The sequence below is a fragment of the Pholcus phalangioides genome, unplaced genomic scaffold (assembly GCF_987345545.1).
Source record: "Pholcus phalangioides strain wild (caught in Gottingen) unplaced genomic scaffold, Ppha-v1.0 ptg000022l_1, whole genome shotgun sequence".
NCBI classification, from domain to species: domain Eukaryota; kingdom Metazoa; phylum Arthropoda; class Arachnida; order Araneae; family Pholcidae; genus Pholcus; species Pholcus phalangioides.
The window spans coordinates 31,466,420-31,490,750 of NW_028301615.1; the positions used below are offsets into that span (position 1 = coordinate 31,466,420).

The 24,331-nt window shown below is 38.2% G+C and overlaps 1 protein-coding gene across 1 annotated transcript in view; it reads right to left on the reverse strand.

The window, feature by feature from the left end:
* Nucleotides 1–4,318: 4,318 nt before the first annotated feature.
* The window catches only part of LOC149070191 (proton channel OtopLc-like), a 38,278-nt gene continuing 18,265 nt past the window's right edge, over nucleotides 4,319–24,331 (reverse strand). The window contains exons 2-8 of the mRNA XM_089249752.1: nucleotides 14,955–15,109; nucleotides 14,644–14,854; nucleotides 14,443–14,557; nucleotides 12,362–12,665; nucleotides 10,218–10,378; nucleotides 7,084–7,264; nucleotides 4,319–6,994 (exon numbers count right to left, since the gene is read on the reverse strand). Of these exons, the coding sequence (XP_089105878.1) occupies nucleotides 6,006–6,994; nucleotides 7,084–7,264; nucleotides 10,218–10,378; nucleotides 12,362–12,665; nucleotides 14,443–14,557; nucleotides 14,644–14,854; nucleotides 14,955–15,109 (2,116 nt within the window). The 3' untranslated portion in view covers nucleotides 4,319–6,005. The remainder of the gene's footprint in view (nucleotides 6,995–7,083; nucleotides 7,265–10,217; nucleotides 10,379–12,361; nucleotides 12,666–14,442; nucleotides 14,558–14,643; nucleotides 14,855–14,954; nucleotides 15,110–24,331) is intronic.

The window sequence follows — 24,331 nt, forward strand, 5'->3', positions numbered from 1 at the left end:
GTAGGTGGCAGCATCAAAGATGCACGAAATCTGCTGAAAAAAATTCACAGTTAGATTCAATAATAATTAACTGTGTTTCCCCCGTCTCTATAGATCGAAGGCCACCGAATTCAGCCTTTAACCAACTGATTCAACAGAAGGGCACCAAAATGCATCCTTGAACAATGATTTCACAGTTTCGACCCTGGCCAAATGAGTATGTAATTATGGCTCCAAATTATCAAACAGTATGTTACCGCATTTTAGGGGTGCTAAAGTACCACCGAAATACTTGATACCAGGGGTGCAGCGAACAATAAAATGTTTGAAATTCCTTTGAAGAATCACCTTCACTGTATTTTTTTTTTTAATTGCCTCACCAGTCGAATCCCGGTATAATAAACTCCAAGAGACCGGATAAATCGCTTCGTTAAATAAAGGAATTCCAGATTTTTGCATTGTTTTTATGTAAACTTATCTGAGGGATTAGAAAAGTGCTCGTTAAAACAAGATTTTTTGGCTTTAACGGTATTCGTTAAAACGGGATTTGACTGTATCTTGTAAAATGGCCTGTGTTGCAAAGCCGTTCTTAGGGGATGACCAAAAGCTGCAATCGTAAAAGGCCCAACGCTTGGTGGGGGAGCCTACACTCGCTCTCATAGAAATAATTAACCAACTTTTTTTTTAATAAGATAGCTTCACACATGTCACTTTTTCACGAAAATATAAGTAATAGTATTAAGAATTCAACAAAAAGTATTAACACAAGGGGACCCAGGTGCTATTTTCATATCGGGCCACATGAAGGACGGCCTAAAATGTTTTCATGTCCTCCTCATAATAGAGGCCTGGCAGGACTGTAGCCCGAGATGAATCTTAACATTATTATTGTTTTAAATAATAATTTTGCCAGAAATATCCTGCCCAGGAGGCTTGGTAAAAACTTCGGCCTAGACTCCAGTTCGAAAATTTGGGTGTCCTGTTGATTCAAAGATGCCGTTGGCTTGAATCTCTTTTACGGGTATCGAAAAACTAACATTTATACAAAATAGACATTCCAAAACTTACTTTAAAAAAATAAATTCTCATTACGCATCCACCAACTGCTAATACGGCAAATAGATGGCAGCATCTACTGAGAATTTACCTCACACATAACACTAGACACAGCCGTAACTCACCCTCATCGGCGCAAATTTCTCCGATGGCGATAGACAGGAGCTGTTGGCGGCCAAAAAAAAAAAATTATTTCTTCAAATATAGAAATTATACGTTCTTTTTTATATCGAGAGAAATAAGTGTTGGATCAGCTTCTATCTTCATCGATTAATATCGATTATGAACGATAGTAATGATGATTTAACGAGTTTTTTCAATTCGTGACCACGTGCCTGGGAGAAAAATAATGATTCACGTTTGCGTCGACATGAACCAACGCCAGCAGAGATCGTGACAAAACATGTCTCTCAACCTCATTTTCAAAAAAGAAAGGGCGATTCAAAAAATTCCGTCCATTGTGATTAATATTTAACAAAGAAAATTTTCTCATTGCCAGACATTATTATTATTATTATTATCCTGCCCTTTTCTCAGACTTTCTCTTGCCCGTGAAGGTCAATTAATACCTGTTATTTTTGGATCAACCCTAGATTCGAAAAAGAAAGCCTTAATAAAGGTGTCAATTTCCGTAGAGGGGGCCCCGATAGGCCTCTAGTATGAAAGCTTTTAGGTCAAGTAACAACTTTTCAAAACATGGATATGAACTCGGTTTTTTTTCTTCTTATTCTTTATTGACTTCACCTTGAACTCGATCGGGAAAGTAATAAAGGCATCTAATTAATGAAAAGGACATTTTTATCCTAGATTTCTTCCGTTTTAGAGCATTAATGGATGTATTCTCGGCTTGACTGGCATTTTTTCCGGGCCTCGACTCAAACATATTGGCTAGCCAAACGTCATTGACCCCTTTTTTGGGGGGAAGAGCATTGTAATTCCCCTGATCAGCCTAGGGAGCAGCAAAGCCGAATTCGGCCTGTGTATTGTGTTACCAACAAATATTTCACTTTTCATTAGGACAATAGTTCCCCCCAACCTACTAAGCCAGAGGTTTGTGAAAAATAATTAGCAACGGGGAAGTGAAAGAAATCTAAAATTTCTGTGATCATTTTAACTATCCATAATATGCAAGAGAGTACTCAAGCTTAATACGCATTTCTAGGAGTATGCACACCTTCTCTAGGCTACGTACGCCTACTATGCACTTCTGGGAGTTCATATGCCTTCTAAGCATATTTAATGGTACACATTTCAAAAAGTATACCCACCTTCTAACCAAATTTAGTAGTATGCACGCATTCTACGCATATCTCCTACGCATTTTAACAAGTTCGCTCGTTTTCCAAGCAGATCTAGTAGTACGCACGCTTCCTACGTATTTAAAATTTTTGCCTTCCCCTCCCCCCAACTGCTCATTTCAATGTTTTTTTTTGTTTTTTTTTTTTTTTTGCACGTCTTCTAATCATATATTCAGGAGGGTACGCACACTTCTTATGCGTTTCAAAAGTTTCGCGTGTCTTGTAAATATGTCTAGTGATACGCACGCTTCCACTTACGCTTTTCAAAATGACCACATGGCTTTTACACATATCTAAGAATGCGCATGCCTCTTACGCATTTATAGAAGTTCGCATGCGGACGCATATCTGAGGTTTTTCCTCGCTTTCCAAGCATATATATCTAAGGCTTTATGCACACCTACTGGACATTTCTGTTGGTGCTCAAGTCTCTCACGTATTCCTAGGTGCACGCGAGCCTCCTATGCATTGACATTAGGCTTTTGGAATATGAAAGGTTTTTGGAATATGAAAGGTTGTTGATCACATGGTTTTAGATTATCAAAATAGAAACATTTTTAAACCAATAAAAACTTTCACTTTTTTCGAACTGAGTTTTAACCCATTTGAATCCCGTTTTAACGAATATAGTTATAGCGAAAATCTCGTTTTAATGAACAATTTTCTACTCCCTAGATAGGTTTACACCGGAACATTTTTAACAACCTGGAATTCCACTATAACCAAATTTCGTTATAACGAAGTGATTTCTACGGTCTCTTTGAGTTCGTTATAACGGGATTCGACTGTACTTAATTTTTTTTATCTCTTAATCTAAAAGCTTATAAATTAATTTTATTTATTATCCATTTATTTATTTTTTTTACATTTATGTAATACCTTGAATCAAGAAAAACTAACTAGGAACAAGAAGGACCCTTCTTCAGCTATGGTAACAGCTGGGAAAACATTCATGATAATTTCGTAAAAAAGTAACAATTAAATTAATTCATCAAGTAAATACAATTACGTTAATTCATTCTAAAAAATTCATTATTGAAAAAATTTATTTCTCGCAATACAAACAAATTACATATACATCCGCAGCACACGAAACACAATATAAAAAGAAATGTGTAAATTTGACACATCAAACAAAATCAGCCTTTGCAATTCCTCATATGTAAATACCGTATAACACAAAAAAAATAGCTCGAAAATACCACTACAGGTATCTAGGGCACATTACAAAACACTCATTCAAAATTTAAAATCAGTACCAAACAAATTTACAGCTCGTTTTTTGTCCGAAGCTATTCAGCGAAAGTCTTATTTAATAAATTGGTAAACGTTCATCAAATTTTTAAAAAAAACCAAGTCCATCACGAGAAGAGACTCAGACACTCCGTTTAGAAAAAAATTTATACACGAGAAAATTCATTTATATATATATATATAGGCAAAAAAATTTAAAAGGGACTTTTTCTCCTCTTACAGGGTGTCCCGTTAAATCGTAAATAATTATAAAATTCGTAAAAAAGGAAGTAACTCCCTCTCTGGTATATTTAAATGTGTTTTTTTTTTGTATAGTTATTCTCAAAGTTTGTTTTTTCTTTGATACAGTAAAAAATGTAGTTGAAATTTTTGTCGATAGAACGTGCTGAACGCAAGAAAATCACTGGCAATATGCAAATTGGAGTCCTATAAAAATTGCAAGGTTTACTATTATATATAACAGCTCATTTCTGGATTTTCCTGCACTTCTTATATAAGGTTTTCAATGCGATGTTGACATTGGTGGATAAAGCACTATTGGAGAAGTTGTTTTATCTCAGCCGCAAATGTCGACTGAATTTTTAGAAACGTTTCGGGTGCAGAAGAGATTGGAGGAAGGTTCCAGTTCTGATCACTCCTGCTGGGCAGTTTTCCAGTGCCCTCTGTCGACAAAAATTTTGAACTATTTTTTTTTTTCTATACTAATCCCTCTTTGTGAGAATATATATTTTGCAAACCGCATTTAAATGCATCAATTCCATTAATTTTTGTGAATTTTCGAACTATTAAAGGGATTTATGGGACACCTCTTGTACATTAAAAGGAAATTGTGAGGGATTTTTTCTTTTACGATCAAATTATGGTATATATATATATATATATATATATTTTTTTTTTTTTTGTGCAGTCCAAAACTGGCCTAAAATTGCCATCAAACTGAAAAAAAAACCGCTTATAATTAGCCAAAAAAAGATATTCTGGATTACGCAAAATGCGTTAAGTAACTATAATAAAAAAAAACGGGACAGCTATCATTAATTATCACTCAACGGTATAGATTGAGTTATATCATTAATGTCCTTCGGCCGGTCGTCCACTTGCAGCGACTTGAAGAAAGAAACCAGTCGCGTGCAGTTGTCCGTAATCACAAGAATGATCCCTATGGACATAGAAAGTAAGAGAACGTCATGCACTGTACACGATCTTGAGCGAGCGACATGAGAAGATTTAGATTGGGATTTTCGTGTCTTGCGTTATCTGCGCATGCGCAGTATTGTTGTTTACTTTTTTTCGCTTTTTTTTCTCCTTCGGTGGGTCCTTCTCTCCGTGCAGACACGAGTCTCCCTCTCTTTTTCCCCCTGCGTGAGCATGAAGCTCAAAATTTGTTAATTGCCGTTCATGGGTTGTGGTGGTAAGTAGTAATCGATTGAGTATAATTATTTATTTATAAGCAATAAGAACTGCCAGATGTTCCATTAAGTATGGAATTGATAATTCTCGAAAATTTTAGTTTTTATATGTTTTTTGAACGATAGGCAACGAACACACTCGTCAGCTTGAAGTGCAGTCGCGAACCGAGTATCGCATAAAGATCACTTTCAGTGGACGACGTCAGTCACCCTTTGGACTCGATGTCGGCTGTTGCCGCTCGCGTAGTTTGCTACGTGTTGTCGCTTCCACCATCCTTGGACGGAAATTTCGCCAAGAAGTGACCATCAGGACCGACAACGGGACAGTCCCTCCTAAACGTGGCGTCTATCGTACACGAGGCGTATACGTATCGTATACACACTAATATGTATGTATCTGTGAAACAACGCATGAATCTCTCTCTCTCATTTTGCTTATTCGTCCATCGTGAATAGACAGTGGCTTTTTGGTGTACGTATTTGATTTTTTTTTTTTTTTTTTTGTCTCCAAATGAATCATTTCATCGGAATTTGGCGTAATGGCAATTGACTGTGGGAATGCTGGTTGTCTCCGGAAGTCGGGGGGTGAAATCCGGGAGCCGTAAATCCGTGAGACTTGACTGCTGTGTAGTTTATTACCACGTGACGTGGGAGTGAGCACGTCTCTTCTCGTGGTGGTCGTCATTCATGTAAAATGCATTCATGGTCATGATATAGCATGCACAAAATAATACTGAATAAAATCTCAAAAAAAATTTATACACAAGAAACAGCATATATAAAGTACGGTATGACACTAATACTGCGTATAAGCACTTGAACACAAAAAATATGTATATATAAAATATGTGTGTGTATGTGTACGAGGTATTTGTAGCTGGGAGTTCTTACATGGCCAAAAAATATAGAGTTTGGCGGGGTAATCGGGTTGTGAGGCCCCAGTGAATGTTCATAACAGGCCAAACAGTTTGGTTAGTTACCAAAAGTTCTTCTCTCGGCTGTATACAGCTCAGAGGTAATCGAGCTTCATCTTGTAGGTCCTCTTCCAGATGTCACACAAGCAGACAATAGAATGGAATCGGAAGTATATGGCCAGTGGAGTCGTAACATGAGTTATAATCGTCCAGGCCCAGAATCCATAGAACTTTAGCTGGACCGGGTTAGAATCGGCCCGTTGGGTCTGTAACGTGTTCATGGCCCACATAGCGAGGTTACAGACGAGCAGGAAGGTGACCAGTTCTCGTCCGGGCTTGTGACGAGCCTGATGATTGGTCCGAGCGTATCTCTTGGATGCATCCAGGACGAACACTGTCTGCAGCGTGGCCTGGATAATACAAGCCAGGGACGTGACAAGCACGAGGAGGGTGCTCTCGTCCATGGTGAAGTGTCCACCGATGATGCTGAACATGGTGAAGAGGTACAGCCCGCTCTGGGCCACGATTAGCAGGATGTTATCCAGCTCGGAGTTATAGTAAGGATTGTACTTCAGCTCTCTGACCTGCAGCAACGCCACTGCCACGGACAGCGACGTGACTAGGTAGAGGACCAGCTCGGTAATATGGGCTTCAACGATAGCCATGTACTGATATTCGGGCTTCCCGATGAGGACGAAGAAGAGTATAATACTGATGATGGAAAGTACGAGCACGAGGATACCCGAGAACAGACCCTTGTTGGCTTTCGCGCAATCCACCTGGTAGCTGTGCCGGTGCCTGGTGGTGAGACCAGAACGGATGCTGATGGTATCCGGGCACTTCGTGTTCGGTAACTTACCGATATTCTTCCACATTATGTACAGGATGGCAGAGCATATGAGACTGTACTGTATGCTGCAGGGGAAAAGAAAATGACTCGCCTCCTGGACGAGTTCGCCCATGATGTTCGAGCGACGGCATTCTTCGTTCATGGCTGACACCTTGTCGTGCAGGGAACGGTACACCCTGCTGTGGTTGCCCCTGGTATCGAAGGTGCTCGTGGATATATTCTCTTCACGGACAACTGAAATGACAAGACGCAATTTAAAAAAAAAATTGATTGCAATAAAATGCTAATTTTTGAGGGGAAAAAAATTCGTAAATTCAATTTACCTTCTGCGAGGACATTCATGGGTATCTGAGAAGCCAGCGGAACCGACATGTTGAAGCTGATGAGCGTCAAGATCCCGTGCTTGGTCTCCTGGACAAGGATGTGCAGCCACACGCAGAGATTTGTCGCAATCATATGCATCAAGCCGAAACGAGCGAGGGCTTTGTATCGATTGATGGCCATCTGCGAAAAAAAAAGAAGGCAATTTAAGGTCCGAGGAAAACTAGACTAGACCAGAACCGGACTTGCCCGACAAGTAAGTAAAGACGATCATGATTGCGACACCAAGAAGGGTGTATTCCAATATTATTCCTGAGAAATCGCTTACATGGAATCGAAACTAAATTTTATGGTGTTGTCTGTCATTTACTGTTTCTGTGTGTGCGTGCGCGTGTGTGTGTGAGATCATAACTTTGAATTCAAAATTGATTGGTTCAAATCAGGGCCGTAATTAGGCAGGGGCAACCGAGGCACTATTCCACGAGTAGAATGCCCCCCCCCCACAAGTTTATATTTGTTTTGCCTAATAATATAAGCATTTCAAGATGAGCCTCAAGGAAAAGTCTGCCCCGGGGCCATGAGAGGGCACACTACCGCCATGATTCAAATGATTGCCTGACCCAAGGAAAGGTTTAGATATTTTTGCTGGAAATTTCAGTGGTCCCTGACCAGGGCCGTCTCAAGAGTTCATGGGCCCCCGGGCCAAGTGATTTCTCTAAGTCCCTACCTAGCCAAGTCTAGAAAAATTCAACTACTTCTCGTTTTTCCGAGGCCCCCTTTTCCTCTTGAGCCCCCGGGCGTGCCCAGGTAGGCCCATGCGTTAAGACGGCACTGTCCCTGGCAGGACTGAAACTAGAGCGAGACAACTCTCCCGGGAGGGAAATTTCGGGTGGAACAAAAAAAAAACCATTTTAAAATTTTATCGAATTTAGAAGTGTTAGGGGTAGAAAAATAACACAAAAATCCTAGTTGCGGCCCTCAAGGGCGTAGCGAGGGGGGGGGACTTGGGGGTCTGGTCCCCCCCCCCCGAAATGTGAGAAAATGACCGAAAAAAGGGAAAAAGATGGCCAAATCCATTGTTCTGTCACTTTGGTCCCCCCCCCCCCAAAATGAAAGTAGTTCCCCCCCGAACGAAATTTCTGGCTACGCCCCTGTCGGCCCTGCCCGAATACCCCACTTGCTGATGCGAAATCAAACCCTGGCCGAACCGTCGGAAGACGCGTTATTTTTTTCCACCTGTTATGTGTATTTTGCCCCACTTCATCCATGGAAGGATAATTCATCCTTCATCCGAGAAATCGCTCATAAAAATCGAAACAATATGGTGCTGCCATCTACTATGCATAATCATAACTTGGAACTCAAAATATATGTCACGCCAACATTACAATATTCATTTCATAACGCAAGTCTCAATTATTAAAGCTCCGAACAAACAAAAATTTATATTAAAAAAGGTATTTTTTTACGAAAATAATATTTTAAATTTTCATAATTTTTTCACAAATCAGACCTAAAAGTTTTCATCCCTCATTGAACTTTTGATTTCCGTGGTGCTGCCATCTGTGATTTAATTTCAAAGTTATTTTAAAAGATTATTGGTAAATCTTTCCCCAATTTAATTAAGAAAATATAATAATATATAAATTAATGGGTAAAAAGTAAGTAAATATATATATATAAATTTAAAAAAAAAATTAGGCCGATTGGAGATTTTTGTTCCCAGTGGACATTTAAATTGATTTTACCAATTTTATTCATTTCTATTTGGCCCTGGGTATCTTACTTAATCAGAGCCATTTTCAGGGCAAGAGGCCGGCATTAAAAGTCAAATTATATTATGGTATGCTTTTATTTGGCCTCGAAAAAGTGTTTCAGGTTCCAAACGGCCCACCAAAGTAATCCTGGGCAATAATACGGCCCGTAAGCTGAAACGTTCATGCACCTACAATCATGTGCCCCCACAAGGGGTGGGCTGACAAGGCTCCAGCCCTGGGGCCCGGGAGGATTTTAATCATTTTTTTGTTTTTTCACGCTATAAATTCATCATAAAGGGGGGCCCCGTGAAAGTCTGGTCAGGGGGCCCGTAAAAGATCCCAGCCTAGGGGCCCTGCTTCAGGATGTGGGGGCCATGCCTACAATTTAATACAAAGGCAAACAGGCGAATTGCCCAACAAGGTGAACACAAATGCAAAAAAAAACAATAAATCTACTGCAACTAATATATCTTTATAATGCGTTAAATGAATACAAATAATGCATTAAACCTCAGAGAGAGCCGCCCTCTATTGCCCAAAAAGCTGGCCCCTCAAAAGAGGTGGTTTAAAAGCATTTATAATATGAGGTGAGGAATTTCAGATAAAAAAAAACGATCCGACTGGCAGGCGGTCTCAAGAGCATCGTGAGTCCCCAGCCCAAGTGATTTTTCCGAGGCCATTCCTGACAAATTCTCAAAAATTTCAACCAGATCTAAATTTTGTGAGTCCCTTTTTTCTCTTGAAGCTTTTTCTCTTGGTTATAGGGAGTCTTGGTTGTAAGAGCATCATAGGCCTAACGGGCAAAGTGATTTTAAACCTCCCGCCCTTACCAGGCTAGGAATATCCATTTACCAATTTGCATATTTATTTCTTGAAAACTATAACCAGATCACACCATTATTACGATGCCCCTTCCGTACTCGAGGCCTCCGGGCTGTGCCCGAGTGAGCCCATGTGTCAAGACGGTACTGCTGACAGGAAGTTAGGCCTTTTGTAGAGGGGGGGGGGCCCAAAAATTACTCACTGTAGTTCAACGTCATTTTTAGTAGTATATTGTACACCCACGCTGAGTTGGTCTCTGACTACTTCATGTAATGTCACGATGATTCCATTTATCTTCTTTCGGTAAAAAGGTCGCAGGAGAAAGGAGCAGGTTGCAATTTTCCATTGGTGTCTTTTGCTCTATTTTAGCGAGTTTCCCCACCCCCTCGGTTTCCCCTCCTTGGAAAACGAGCCCTCCCTTCGCGCGTCAAGATCAAAAGGCCAACTTCAGTATGGGTATATAATCCCCACCGTTCAATTCCCTTTAATGTGGAAATTTTATAAGAGATCAAAGGATATATAGCAAATTAAAAGTGATATTGATGTTAAAATCTTACCCTGGAATTGAGGAAGATGAAATACATCTGAATGAAAGTGAAAACCATCCTCGCAGTCGGAGTGATCCCGTACAAGACGCTGTAACAATCCGTTCCCGCTTCCAGCTCGAAAAATTGGCCGAATTCCAATCCAGAATATATCATACTGCCAATACCAAATCCTGCTCAGATAAAAAACAATGTAATGTTTTTGTCATTCTTAGAATAATTAAATAATTATGAAAATAATAATAATAAATAAATAAATGAAAATACAAGGCCACAACAGGCAAAATGCCCAACGAGGTGACTGAGAAAATGATACCCATAACAAATATGGATATCATATATTTAAAAAATACAGCAACTCCCAATCAAAAATGCAATCACAAAAATTATAAACAATATATACATGGTAAAATACTATACAATGCCCGTAAAATATATTTATGGTTGTCTTAAAATTATCTAATTCATAATAAAAATTTACAGAATGAAATTTCAGTCTTTAAAAAAACGTGTTGTGAACCTGACGTGAAGTTTGTTTCTGCGTAAAGCTGGCACAATGGTGGGGCTGACAGATCTCCAGCTTGGGCGCCCCCCCCCCGGGAAAATTCTCATCATTTTTTTTCCCACGCTATCAGTTCAATATAGAAAGGCCCGAGGAAAGTCTGCCCAATCAAAGATCCCAATTGCTATAGGGTGGGGGCACTGAGTACACATAACAAGCATTAAACAGAAACAAACTTCACGTTAGGTTCACAACAGGTACCCGCACATTCCAGCATGTACCAATGATTCATTGAATGATCAATTCCGCCGAGGAATGTGTACGAGGTACCTGTACGGTTAAGTAGTAGTAGTAGTAAGTCATTAAAAAATTTGTCATCGAAAATAAATTGTAATCCATCAAGGAATTCATTAAAAAATTTCATTCACTAAGATTCTAATCCTGAAAAAGACTAAAAACTTTACAAAATAATTCCTATTGAAGTCAAATTGCGGTATTATCTATCAAAAAAAGTCTTACTAATCAAGAAAGTTTATGGATTGAATTTTTCATCCAAAAGAGAAAATTTACCTATTGAAGTTCATGCCAATCAAAGAAATATATGGATTCAAGTTTTCATCGATCAAATAAAGTTTATGGGCCCAAATTTTAGTCGATCAAAGAAAATTGTGAAATTTTCATCCCAAATAATACTTATGAAATGAAATTTTAATCCATCGAATTAAATTCTATGAACCTAATTAAATTCTAAGACCAGACACACCCGCTTCCCACCTCAGTGAATAAGAGATATCGAAGCGTTCACGGAGGATGGGTGTGTCTGGAAATTTATGAACTGCAATTTTAATCCTTCAAATGAAACCTAATGACTAAAATTTCTGAACGAAAAATTTATGGATTAATCTATCAAAAAAAATTATGAAAAACAAATAAAATTGATAGGTGAAATTTTCATAATATAAAATTAATGTACAAAATTTTCAAAAAATTGATTCAAAGTTTAGTCCGGCAAACAAAACTTATGGACTGAATTTTTAATCCATCCAATAAAATTTAAGGACGGAAATTTCACTCCATAAGAGAATTTACGGACTGAAATTTTATTCCGACAAACAGAAATTGTAGACTTGAATAATTAAAGACCATAGAATTTAAATTTATAAATTTAGATCAAAGAATTTAAAATTTAAAAGAAAATTTATGACTGGAATGTTAGTCAATCAAAAAAGCTTATGGACAATTTTAAATTTTTTAGATTTTTTTTTTTTCATTTATTATCTATCAAACAAAACTCATAAATTATAACAAGTAAATTTATGGACTACAATCAAGGGGGGGCGGGGGGATTCAGAAGCAAAAAGATGCAAGTGATCAAAATCTAGTTTTGATAAAATCAACTTCAAAGTTGATCTACTGCAAAGAAATTCTATGTAGTAGTCAAACTAGTGACCACGAGAAAGCAGCCCTAGTATATAGAATGGGTGTGTCCGTCTGCCAGCAGTCAAATATGGTTTAAAGGAACCTCTTTATGCACTTAAATAAATTTTTTCACTTTTGCATCCATTTGCTTCTGACCCTCCCTAATTGTTATTGCATTACGGACAGAGAATCAATTACACTGTACTGTCTCTCACAGAGGGAGTACTTATATTACCAACGGCTCCAAGACGTAGATAAAAATTTCCGCAGTGGCTGTTGGCTTCGTCCAGTTGCTTCTGAAGCTGATGTTCGAGGCTCTTGATGCTGCTGCTTCGGCTTCCGTTCTGGTTGAGGTTCGTTTGAGGACTCGAAGACGCTTTGACGCTCCTTCTGGTCACGAACCTCAAACACGGCTCCAGCGTCTTCCACTTGGTGATCGAACGATTATGATGGTGATGAGGAGTCGCGGCTCTCAGTATGAACGTGTAAACGAACAACAGGAACGCTATACTTCCCGTATATAAATACAAGTAGAAGCCCTTTAGGGAAAAAAAAAATATTTAAAAAATTTAGCATTATATACCAAAACATTATATTTCATCAAATAATTAAAATAACTATTATTAACGTACTTGTTTAAAAAAAAAGATCGGATAATGTGAATTCCCAGGTCCACTCTCAAGCCGCTGTGCGGTCGTGTGGGCATCGTGCTGGACTCTCGTCCCGAGGATCCAGGTTCGAACCCCGTTGACGGCACAGTGGTGGTCGGCTGAAGTTGGTTTTCTGCGGTTTTCCAACTTCAAGGCACGAATGTGAGCCGATCTCCCATTTGAAAAAGTCTCTCCGCCGAGTGCAGGCAGGCCTACAACGCGATACTCACAAAACATGAAAATTCAAGCATTTCCATCCTTACTTCAGAAAATGGAAGCATGAACACGGAACAAGCGCAACATAAATACGTTAGGGCCAAGCATACACTCAGAACACGCATTCCGGCATGTGCCGATTCGTTAGAAATTCCGAAAAGGAATGTGTACGAGGTACATGTTCGGTTAAGTAGTAGTAGTAGTAGGTCCACTCTCAACTAAGATGACCATATGACCTGCATTCCTGGGGAACTTTCCCGTATGTTCACATAATTTTAACCAACCGCCCCCTCCCCCGACATAAAAATACTCCGTTTTTCGAGCTGCTAGATATAGCTGTTCTTAACCGACATCAACGATTGAAATTAGTTTCCAGATTCACAAACTATGTTAAAATAATTATGACCACAAAATAGGAATGTTCAACTTACACATATTTGTCATGTTTTTTTTGAAGTTTCTTTCGTGAAATTCATTGTAATACACTGCGATTTTTGTTTCGTTTCCTGCCATAAACTGTTTTGGGGGTATTTCATCAATAAGGGGTCGTTCAAGTATTACGTCATCATCGATGTGGGGGGGGGGCGGGAGGTTCCGATTTGCTGACTTTTGATGACGAGGGGGGAGAGGGGGTTTGGATAATGCTTACGTCATCAACCATCCTTTATGAAAATATGAGTTAGGTTTCAGAGGGGCAGAGCTGATGACGAAATTTTTCTGACAATAGGGGGGGGGAGGGGGTCAGCGTTTTGCTGACTTTTGCTGACAAAGGGGGGGTAGGAGTCAAAAATGGCTAAAAAATTTGCTTACGTAATACTTGAACGGCCCCTAATTGGCAAATTTACTTTCCTTTGGCGACAACTGGCAACTCCCCGTATTTGAGGGATCCAATTTTCCACTATTATCCTCGAGAAAATATAATTAGTCTACTCTTAACTCATAATTCGAATACAGTGAGTGAAAAATAAATAAGTGCTGTCACCTGAAAGATGACACTACACTAAATGCTAGTTACAACTAAATGCAAATCCAGACTGTCAATCTGGCCCGGATCCACACCAGCAGCGCTACGACGAGCCGAGCTACTCAGAAACCGGTTTTGGGGAAACACAGAAAAGATTTGAATGATTTTGACGTCAAAAACCGTTTTTGCGCAACTCGGCAACGCATAGCATACCTACATGATTATACGGGTCTTACCAGTGCTCGCCAATACGCATCTAGACACGTGATTCACGCATTAAAAATTCAATTTTAATTTAAATTCAATGTTAATTTAAATTCAATGTTAATTTAAATTCAATGTTAATTTAAATTCAATTTCTTAAAAGTTGGAAGAAGGAGGAAATTAGGCTTCCAAATTATGTTATCGGATAACACTGGGTCTAAAAAGTAAAATAGAACATGCTCTTGCTAAAGTTTAATGTTAGTCAACAAAAAAAAAATTTACCTCGTAGTATGATACAGGTATCCTTCTGGAAATGACCTCAGCAAGGGGAAAGCACAGACCCATCACGATCAGCAGTTTCGCGTATATCCCGCTCAACATTATCAACAGAGAGTCACTGCCACAAATCAAATAATTGTAATCAAATAATCATCGAAACAGTGCATATTGCAATCTCTTCTAGTATTATGTCAAAATACTCACTGCTCGCTGGTTCTCCCGGTATAGAAGCAGCACTGGTTCTTTGCGAGACCGGCTGAATGCGAGCCTATGCTCGTGAAAGATCCCACTGAGGTCAATGGGTCGTGTCCCGGCGTCGCTGTAGGTGCATCCTGTATGTTCGTGTTGGTATGATGCTGTACGGCGTTCTTATGATTGGCGATGGGCTTCTCGATTTCAATGGTCAGTAGAGGCCCTGGAAGAGGATTAACGAGCTTCAGTAATGAATTTTATTTGACCAGGGATAAATTTAACCAATCGATTGAAGACCCAAAATGGTTTCTCGATAGACTCACCCTTGTTATTTTCTTTAGGAAATTTGTCTTTTCTCGTTACAGCGTTGGGTTTGACCGCCAGAAGCGCATCAGGCTTGACGAAGTCGGGATTTTTCGTGTCGTTCGGAATTAGATTTTGAGATTCGGTCGGTTCTGGAGGATCCAGGCTTTCCCATCTGTAAGGAAGGTCGTATTGTAAAAAATTATAGGCAAGAGATAACAATGATCATATATTACTAGCTCATTGGTGTTCAAAATCGCAAGAGAGATTACTTATTAGCAGCACTTTTCTAGTTCCGCAATATTATTGAAATTCGATGAGATTTGGTATGGATAAATGGATAAATGTATGAGATAGTAATTTATAGTATGCAATACGAAATTACCTGCTAACGATCATGAGTAATGCTCACAAGAGCACGAACGTAACTGACACTGCGAGATGGAACCTAAAATGACAATAGGTCATTATGTAATAGCTTTGGCAGCGACCGCCCTCTCCTACATCAAAGCACTCCCTAGCTCTTGGATGGTTGACGATTTGCAATTACCTAAGTGAATCCTAGACATGATCGACTGTGCGAACTGGAAGACCCCACCTTCTCCGCCAAATATCATTAATGAAGCCACATTTGTCCACCACTTCAGATCAATGCAGACGACTGTTATCGTTCATAAAAGGAAATTGGGAACCAATTACGCCATACTGAAAAGTTTCACGTAGGGTTGAAGGTCTCCTGAGCAATCTATCCTCTGTCAAAGGCGTTGTTGTGAAAGACATGGACTGGTGGTAGGCGGCCATCCAGATCCTGGTAGCTCTACCTCAATAGTCACACTTGCTCCAGATTAGGTTGCAACGAGAAGCCGCGTTTAGGCTTGATCTAGACTCGTCACTACAACTTAATTGTAGTAGTACCTTAACCCCGTATATAAGCCTCGTGAAAATTCTTCTGAATAATTTCAAACGAGTTGGTGCATTCCGAAATGTGAGTTCTGAGTGTATGTGTAGCCCTATCGTTTTCAAGTTGTCCGAGTTATGTTTATTTCCTGTTATACTAGTGCTGCCCTCTATCTTCCATATTTTGAAGTGAAAATGGCAGATGCCTGAATGAACTATGTAATTATCGTGTTGGAGAAGATCTTCCTGCACTCTGCAGAGAAACTTTTTCATAGACCCGTCACTGGAAAGAACTCGTGTTCACTGATGTTTGAGTCCAAGAACTGATGTTCTCTGCTCCATGCCAGATGCCGCTCTTGTTAGGTAGGATCCAAACGACGGATCTTCTGGGGAAAATTCCTGTCTCATAAAGCCTTCAGGGAAAAGGTTTCGGTGACAGTGAAGAGCTCATGTTAGTTCATAGCTGCGTTGCTACAGAACCACCTACAGATGGATCTCCGGGAGAGAGGTGCTGGTGGATAGTCGCCATCTTGTACACGGTTGAAAATTCCAAATGCCGATAACCATTAGCCGTGGTCTTCTGGTTTGGGTCTGATCTTGCGAAATCGTTTCGTGGATGACACTAGTCTCGTTCCTACTAACGATTCAATCCATCATCTGAACAGTGGTTATCACTGATTATACCAAAAAATTTATAAAATTTCAGAATACGTCCCAAATTTTCCAGTTTTGGAAAACTAAGAATAGTAATAAAATTCACTCATTTTTGTGTTGAAGCAAAGATTTCCACGAATGCAGACAGGCGACGCCATATCGAAAACACCTTCCTACTGTAATGTATGAAAATCATGGTATCATTTACTTCAAGGCCCATTTTTAACCACCGAAATCTAATAACTTGTGTGTTGAAAGTTCTTCGAAACTGACCTTTGGCAGCAGCATTTGGTGACCCTTCGTTTAAACACTTCCCGACCGAGTCTTCCCGTTTTATTTTTCGACGTTCATAAAAAAAATGTCACCCATAAATTCCGAGTCATGAAAGAAGCCTTTGACGAGAGAGAGAGAGAGAGAAACACTTACAAAAGAGATAACCAGAATGTGTATAGGGTAGTGTGACCATGTCACTATCTGCGACGAGTAAAAATGGTTACACTAAACACACACGTTCATCAATCCACAGAGGATTTTTAAGATATAGTACAGTGAGGTATATATGTAGTATGAAAGTTCAGGGTCCCTTTTTATTGGGAAGCGTCTCTTTTTATAGGGAAGCACTATCCATGTGATAAGAGCACGGCGTTTATTTCCAACGAGGTGTTTAAGGCCTTCCCATGGCTGGATCATCTCAACTGGAATGCTTTGTGGCCTACTTGATCTCCGCCCAGCGAGGCTGGATAAATATCTCTTGGCCGTGATGCCCGGGACTTTTCTTCTTTTTTTTTTAATTTCTTTATCGACGATATGATGCAAGTGTTCCTATGCACATGCGTAAAATTCCACAGAAATGCTCTCTTTGGCAGCCATGATGCAAATGTATAGTCAAAGATATATTCAATTACTTTATGCAATGATTTTGAAACATATGACAACCATATTTTTATGGGCATCTTTTTATCAACCACCTCGTTGGGCATTTTGCCTGTTGTGGCGTTGTATTTGTATTTGTATATTTGTATTTGTATTTGCAATCAGTGCTTTAGGAGGAGCATATTACGACAATATTCGGAAAATAAGTAATATTTATAACAGAATAAGATCTCGAATAGTAATAGATAGTTCCAAAATAAAATGCTATACTTTATGCTCAAGACAAAACGTTTTGTACAGAGTTATCAAATTTTCACAATTTAATGAAAAATTTTGTACGAAAAATAAAAATAGAACTAGAAATAGAGATATAATCGAATTTATCAAGTACCAAAACATTTTGGAGTTTTGGAGTTTAAAAAGAGTTTTTCCCGCATTGCGCTTAAGGTATTAAACATTTTTCACACTGAAAAAATCAACTTAATAATGATAAAAACATAAATCATATAATATTTGACTCCGTTAGAAGTATAGGTTACGAAACCATTAGGATGAATGCATTATAGGAGTCATAAAAACAATGTGTTGAACAGAGTACAATTAAATAGTACAATAATAAAAAATAAAAATTATACATCATATTTAGCTTCACAATAAGTGTATGAAATTCAATTCTGAACTCTTATATGCAAACGAAAATACAATGAAGCATAGCTTATTTAATAAATATAATAATTTATAATTATCTAATAAATATAATAAAATATTCAATAAACCAATTCTTTTGGGACTGCTGGAAGGGCTGAATGAATTTAATATGTCAGCTTTTTCTTTATTAAAGAACTGCTTTTACTCAGCTCCCTCCCATGAAAGAGCTATATTTTCACAAAGAGGTAAAAAACTGCTTTAAATATGAAAGAAAACTTGGTAAATAAACAAAAGTGGATCCGTGATCCGGAAGATTCCCTAATCCGGAATAATCCAGGTCCCGAGAAGTCTGAATTTGAGAGGTCCTACTCTCAGTAGTCCCGTTCACATGTGCAAATATTGTAGTACAAAATTGAGGTAGTGTAGTACAAAATTTAATATCGACGGACCTGTTCAAAAAGGCAACAACGTTTTGAGCTATCTTCATTTCAAAGATTCACTTGGTATGAAACTGAATGCGAATCACACACAACTCAGATTTAATTATAGTAGGGAGCGTATAAGCAGAGTTGGGAGTTGTTGCGGTTTTGCAATATTTAGAGGCATTTTTCACAGTTCTCATGGTGTACGTAACGCAAAAATGCAATTCTCTGAATTGTCGCCCTTTTTGAACTGGGCCGTCGATATGATTAGTATAAAATTGTATTGGTTTAAAAAATTAGCAGAATAATTTTCATTGATTTTCATTCATTAATTGAAATTGAATTTTTTATTCTGTTCACGTACCCCAGGGGTCACCAACCCCAGTTAATTTCTTTTCTTTTTTATTTTCAAACTGGTTGATATTTTTTGAAACAAATGTTTCATCACATTAATAATATTGGAATGGATTCATAAGAAACGGGAACAAAACAGAAATAAAAGAGCTTTCAATCTCCTCTTATGCAAGGGCATGTAGAAAATCTGGGTAAAAGATCTCTTGTGAATAAATGAGCAACAACTGCGTTGGCGTATAGAGAGTCACGCAATCATCTCGTACTCTGGAACTAAAGCAATACATAAAATGTTCAACTTCTCGTGACAATGAGATAGTAATCATGAGTAATGGAGTCAGTTGATAGGCAACAAAAATTGGAATATGATTTCTGCCCTCCTTCCCCCATCACCGTCTTGCTCACCATCGCCTTCTTCATAGGACAGAGATTCACGAAAATAGATTCCAAGAAAATCATCAAATATCATCACGTATTTTTTATCATTCCTATCATATCTTGAGCAATTTTTCAAGTGTTTAGACTGTTTTTTTAATCTTCTTTTTGCCTCTCCAGTCTCTTTTGAACCATATTTTCTTCTCGTGGGCCCCCAATTTTTTGTCACCCAGGACTTCCCCACTCTCTCATCTCGAAGCGGCACGACACCATTTCTACTTATTGAATTGATTTTAGGGTAATTTTTTTACCAAATAGGTTAATCCCCCGGACTCCCCTGAAGGTAGAGTTCAGTGAGCTTCCTTTTTTTTGGGGGGGGGGGTTCTCTGCAAGGGCAGTCTCAAAATCATTTGCCCCCCTAGGTAAAATGATTTTCTAGGACCCCAATATTGATCTGGAAGTGGCTGCTTACATATCTGCATACTTACTCTCGAAAATCATAGTACCTCATCGTGAAAGGCCCCCCATGAGTCTCTGGGCCATGATTCTATGAGTATTTCTACCGGATTCTGAGGACATACTTTTGGCCTCTTTATTTCATTTGAAACTTTGAGTAAATTCACATCTGATTTTTTATTTTCCGCAGCTCCCTGTGGCTTCCCCCTAACCACCTATCATTTCTTCCTATTTGCTTCTTTTCACCCATAGCCCCATAGCGCCCTTAGGATATCCCAGGACAGTGTGGGTTCCCATGTGGCTCCCAGGTTGAAAAGCATCGGTTTAAAGGACAGGGGAAAGATTGATAAGTGTTACGAGTTTGAAATCATGGTAAGAAAATACGTTGAAATTTCACTTTACTTTTCTTTAGGGCACTTTTGATTATTCAAATCTTTATTGTTTGGCAGAAATGTCTCGAGATCTTACATGAGTGCCGCGATATATTCGAAATTTCTAAAGGTGCCTCGAAAGTACTGATAATGATAATCTTTACTTTGGAGTGTAATCAGCAAAGCATCATCAGTCATGGAAAGAGGGTATATAATCACAAAGTTCGCCAAAAATAGCAGCTAAAATAGTCACTATTAACCCTGACATAAAGAGCTAAGCTCTATTTAAATTATAAAGTGTAATAATACTTGTACGAAACATCACTGAATTCATTACAGGGCTGGAAAAATCTATTGCCCAACATGCCATGGACATTACAGGACATGTAAAAATTTCGACTGCGAGTGTATTTTTTTTTCTATCACATACCCGAAGCGGGAATGTAAAAAACAATGAAAAAATTTTAACACTTGTTTTATTAATTTTTCCATCGACGATAGTAGGGGAAAAATGGGGTTTTCAGGACAATAGGCCTCCCCACTTACTCCCCACCAGGACAATAGGCAATCCCCACTTACTCCCCACCAGGACAATAGGCAATCCCCACCTTACGAGGGGATGTCTTATTCCGCAGCCCTCCGCTAGATGGCGCTCCCACGCGATAAGGGATGCTTCGATAAGAGGGGTGACGCTTTACTGTTTTTTTTTTTCCTAAATCAAATTGTTTTATTGGGGGTCGTTCATAAAATAAAATTTTTTATGCCACGCCAGGGATCTTTCCTAAATTACATTTTTATTGGGAGTCATTATTAAATTAGAATTTTTTTATGTCTGGTTGTTCTTGAATTAAATTTTTTTGTCACACAACACTCCATCTTTCTTAAATTAAACTTTTTTATGTCAGTTTTCCAGTCAATAGCGTCACCCTGTGTATACCGAAGCTAACAAGAAAGAGAGGGCTATGGCACTCGAAAGTCACGTGATCAACTGGGTTATACTTTTTCTCCCAATCATCCTAGAAAGTTAATGACGAAAATTAAAGTTTCCAACATCATTAAATTATCGCATGACGTCACATTAGGGATCGTTCTTAAATTATCGTTTTCTCTAACTTACTTTTTTTTTTTTCAAACAGGTTTGATGAGGGCTTAAATTATTTTTTAAAATAAAAAAATTATCGTGTTTAGCAAATACGATACCAAAGAACCTTTCCCAAATTAAATTTATTTTATGTCACATTTTCTGAGGAAGTTATTCTAAAAGGGATCGTCATTAGATTGTCGTTTGGAATTTTCTTTTCTATGCCAAGTGATGAGATTCTGTTCAAAGAGGGGTCATTCCTAAATCATAGTTTATATATATATTTTTTCCTATCCCCATATTCAAATCTGACGTGATGCGATTTTCAACAAGCTCGTTTATAAATCAGCTAGTAAAAATGCATGTATAACAAGTTCTTAAGGAACAATTTATTTGAATATAGCACCACTTTATTTTCGTATACGTCCTTCCAAAATTATCGTTTTCCCTAATACACTCCGTAATGGGATTTTTTTTTCAAAGAGGGGTTGTATCGCTCGTAAAACTTTTTTTGTGAAATTTGTCACAACTCTGACGTCACATCCAATCAATTTCACATGCCCATGATTTCAGTTTTTCACAAGGGTCGTTCTTGAATTATCGTTTACACGTCATTAAATTATCGTTCGGGTAAACTTTTCATGCTCTGACATGTTTTTACAATCCTGTAACTTTTCTTGAAATATGAGTTCTTTTACCTTACTGAGAGAATTTTCCGAGCTGTAAAATAAAAGAGCTACCGCGCAAATGAATTACAAAGTCTTTTCTACAAATCAAGTTTTCATTTATTCAATATTTTAAATAATTTTCTTCAATCATGCATTTCAAATTTTCGTAATTAATCAAGCAATTTTCCGCTACGTTATGATTTTCCTACAGGAATTTTAGCGATGTCGTGAAAGTCAAGACATGATCGTAATAGATGCAATATGTTATGTTATCATGCAACTGTAGGCATTCGTGCCCAGCTGATAACCCATGGCGCATCCATGACGACTAAATATTTTTCCCTGCGAAATCATATCTTTTTTTTTTAACTTCCGACTATAGCATCGATAATGTAGAACTCGTGTTCATCACTTCAGATTGGTGTGTGTGTGTGTGTGTGTTTTCGCTAGCTTCTGTTATTTTTTTCAATGACATTCTCTCTAATGTTCTGGTTACAATAAAATAGTTTATGTTGGAAAAACTATAAATTGCGAAGGAAGGAGGAAAAGCTCCAATGCAATTCTTCCATCTACCGAGATATCACACTTAGTACGAGAAGAGGTTAAATAAATGTCGAACTAGCATAAAAAACTCTTGATCAGTATAGTTCATTCTTAATAGTCAACCAGCAGGCAGACTTTCTAGCTTTCATACAAAATAGTAATTTTTTACAGCATGCATTTGTTAATCTTAAAGAAACCCCCGCGACGTTTTAGTGGTCTCACAGTCAAATAGTGTGATAAGACAAAATATTTTATCCGAATTTATATGATTTCATGAAGTAACAAAACATTAAAGGTAATCTTTCAACGAAGAGTCGAGAATCACTTACGGAGGTGGATGCTCATTCATCGTTTATTGAGACTGCAAAAAAAAAAAAGTTAGCTTACATCGTTTAATACTAACTTCAACCTTTTACCTGCAAACTTGCGCATTTGTGAACATCGGGGAAAAAATAACAGCGATGAAGAAGATGCATGTATGTTTTGCAAAACATACATGCAAACATTCATGTATGTTTTGCATGAATTTTAACATTTAACAAAAACATTTAACACGTAATGCATTGCATGAATTTTAATGAATTCCTTTTTGTTAGCTTGTATATGAGGCGAAGACAATAAAGTGTGTAAAGAATTGGTTTGAAGGGAGACACTTCTTTTTTTTTTTTTTTTATGGCACATCAGCCTTGTCCTCCCTAAAGTAACTTGTAGCTTAATTCATAACGTACTCTCGGTTGTTCGCAACGAGCTTATGTATGTGTCTCTGTACATACTACACATCATGTGTGTTGGAAAATCTAGGGATTGCATGAGTACCTTCAAGATAACAACTCACTCTTATTATTCGATCCTCTTATCACCCACTTGACTATTTAAAAGTATCTCGCGGTTTAGCACCCCTCACTTCATGAACATGGGTTGCATATTATGGAGCTGTTGGTTTCACTTGATTATCACACACATTGGTATATGAATCAAAGAAGAGGCGTAAGGATGGGCAAACACTCATGTGGCTGACTAACACTAGTGCCTCTATTCTGAGCCACTTAGGTTGCCATGTTAGCTACGGCTGCAATCGCGGCGTAACACATCACCCCCCCCCCCCCAAATTAGTTGAACTTTGATATTTTAGCATAATTCTATACGAGCTGAAATCCTCAACTTGGTCTAATCTAAGTTTATTTGAACTGGTGTCTGATAAACTGTAATCACCTCATTTCTTTCGTTTGATTCCAGCTAGTGCACTTAGATTTCCCATCTCTGTCGCTACACTCTATGAGTAAGTAAATTTCTTCCTGTTTGCTATGACATGCGTGTTAGATGACAAGGGTTATAGGTTGAGTTCGCGAGAATTTATTATTAAGGAATTAAGTTTCTTTAACTTGGAAACAGATGAGACATATCATAGTATTTATAAAGCGCCATTTAGTGTTCACGTTTTAAGTGATGGAGAATTCTCCCAGGTTTCATGGGTGTGTGGAAACATCACAACCTTGTGTGGTATTTGGATTTTAACCCGTACGAGATGGTTGTAGCAGACGTTACCCGGATAGATGAAAATTATCACACGATTTTCGTGAAGGGCGAAGAAAAAGCGAAAACTTTGCAACGGCAATTCGGTCTTCGATCCTATATACTATTAGATTCCCTGATGAATGTTTCGTCTGGTTTCATGTTCATGTCACCCATTGTGCTTTAGCTAAAGTTTTAGCGTTTTGGGAGTGGTTAAAATGTAAGAACTAGATCTGGGAAAGAGTTTAAACATTTTTTTAAATTTTTTTATAGTTTCAAACAGAAAAAAAAATAATTAATTTAAAAAAAATGCGCTATATTGGCTTGTGGAGTGTAGAGACAGGGATGTGAAGAAAAAAAAAGAAGTCTATACAGTGATCTGAGTGACGCAAGTAAGAGGGATTTTCTTCACGTGGAGCTTCAAAGTTGTTAACATTTTCATTACCATTCTTCGCGAGGGTCTCTGAATATGTGATCGATACATAGTGTTCTCGCATGTGTCGGGTGATATGCAACTACTTCATATGGCAATTCAAGAATGGAGTC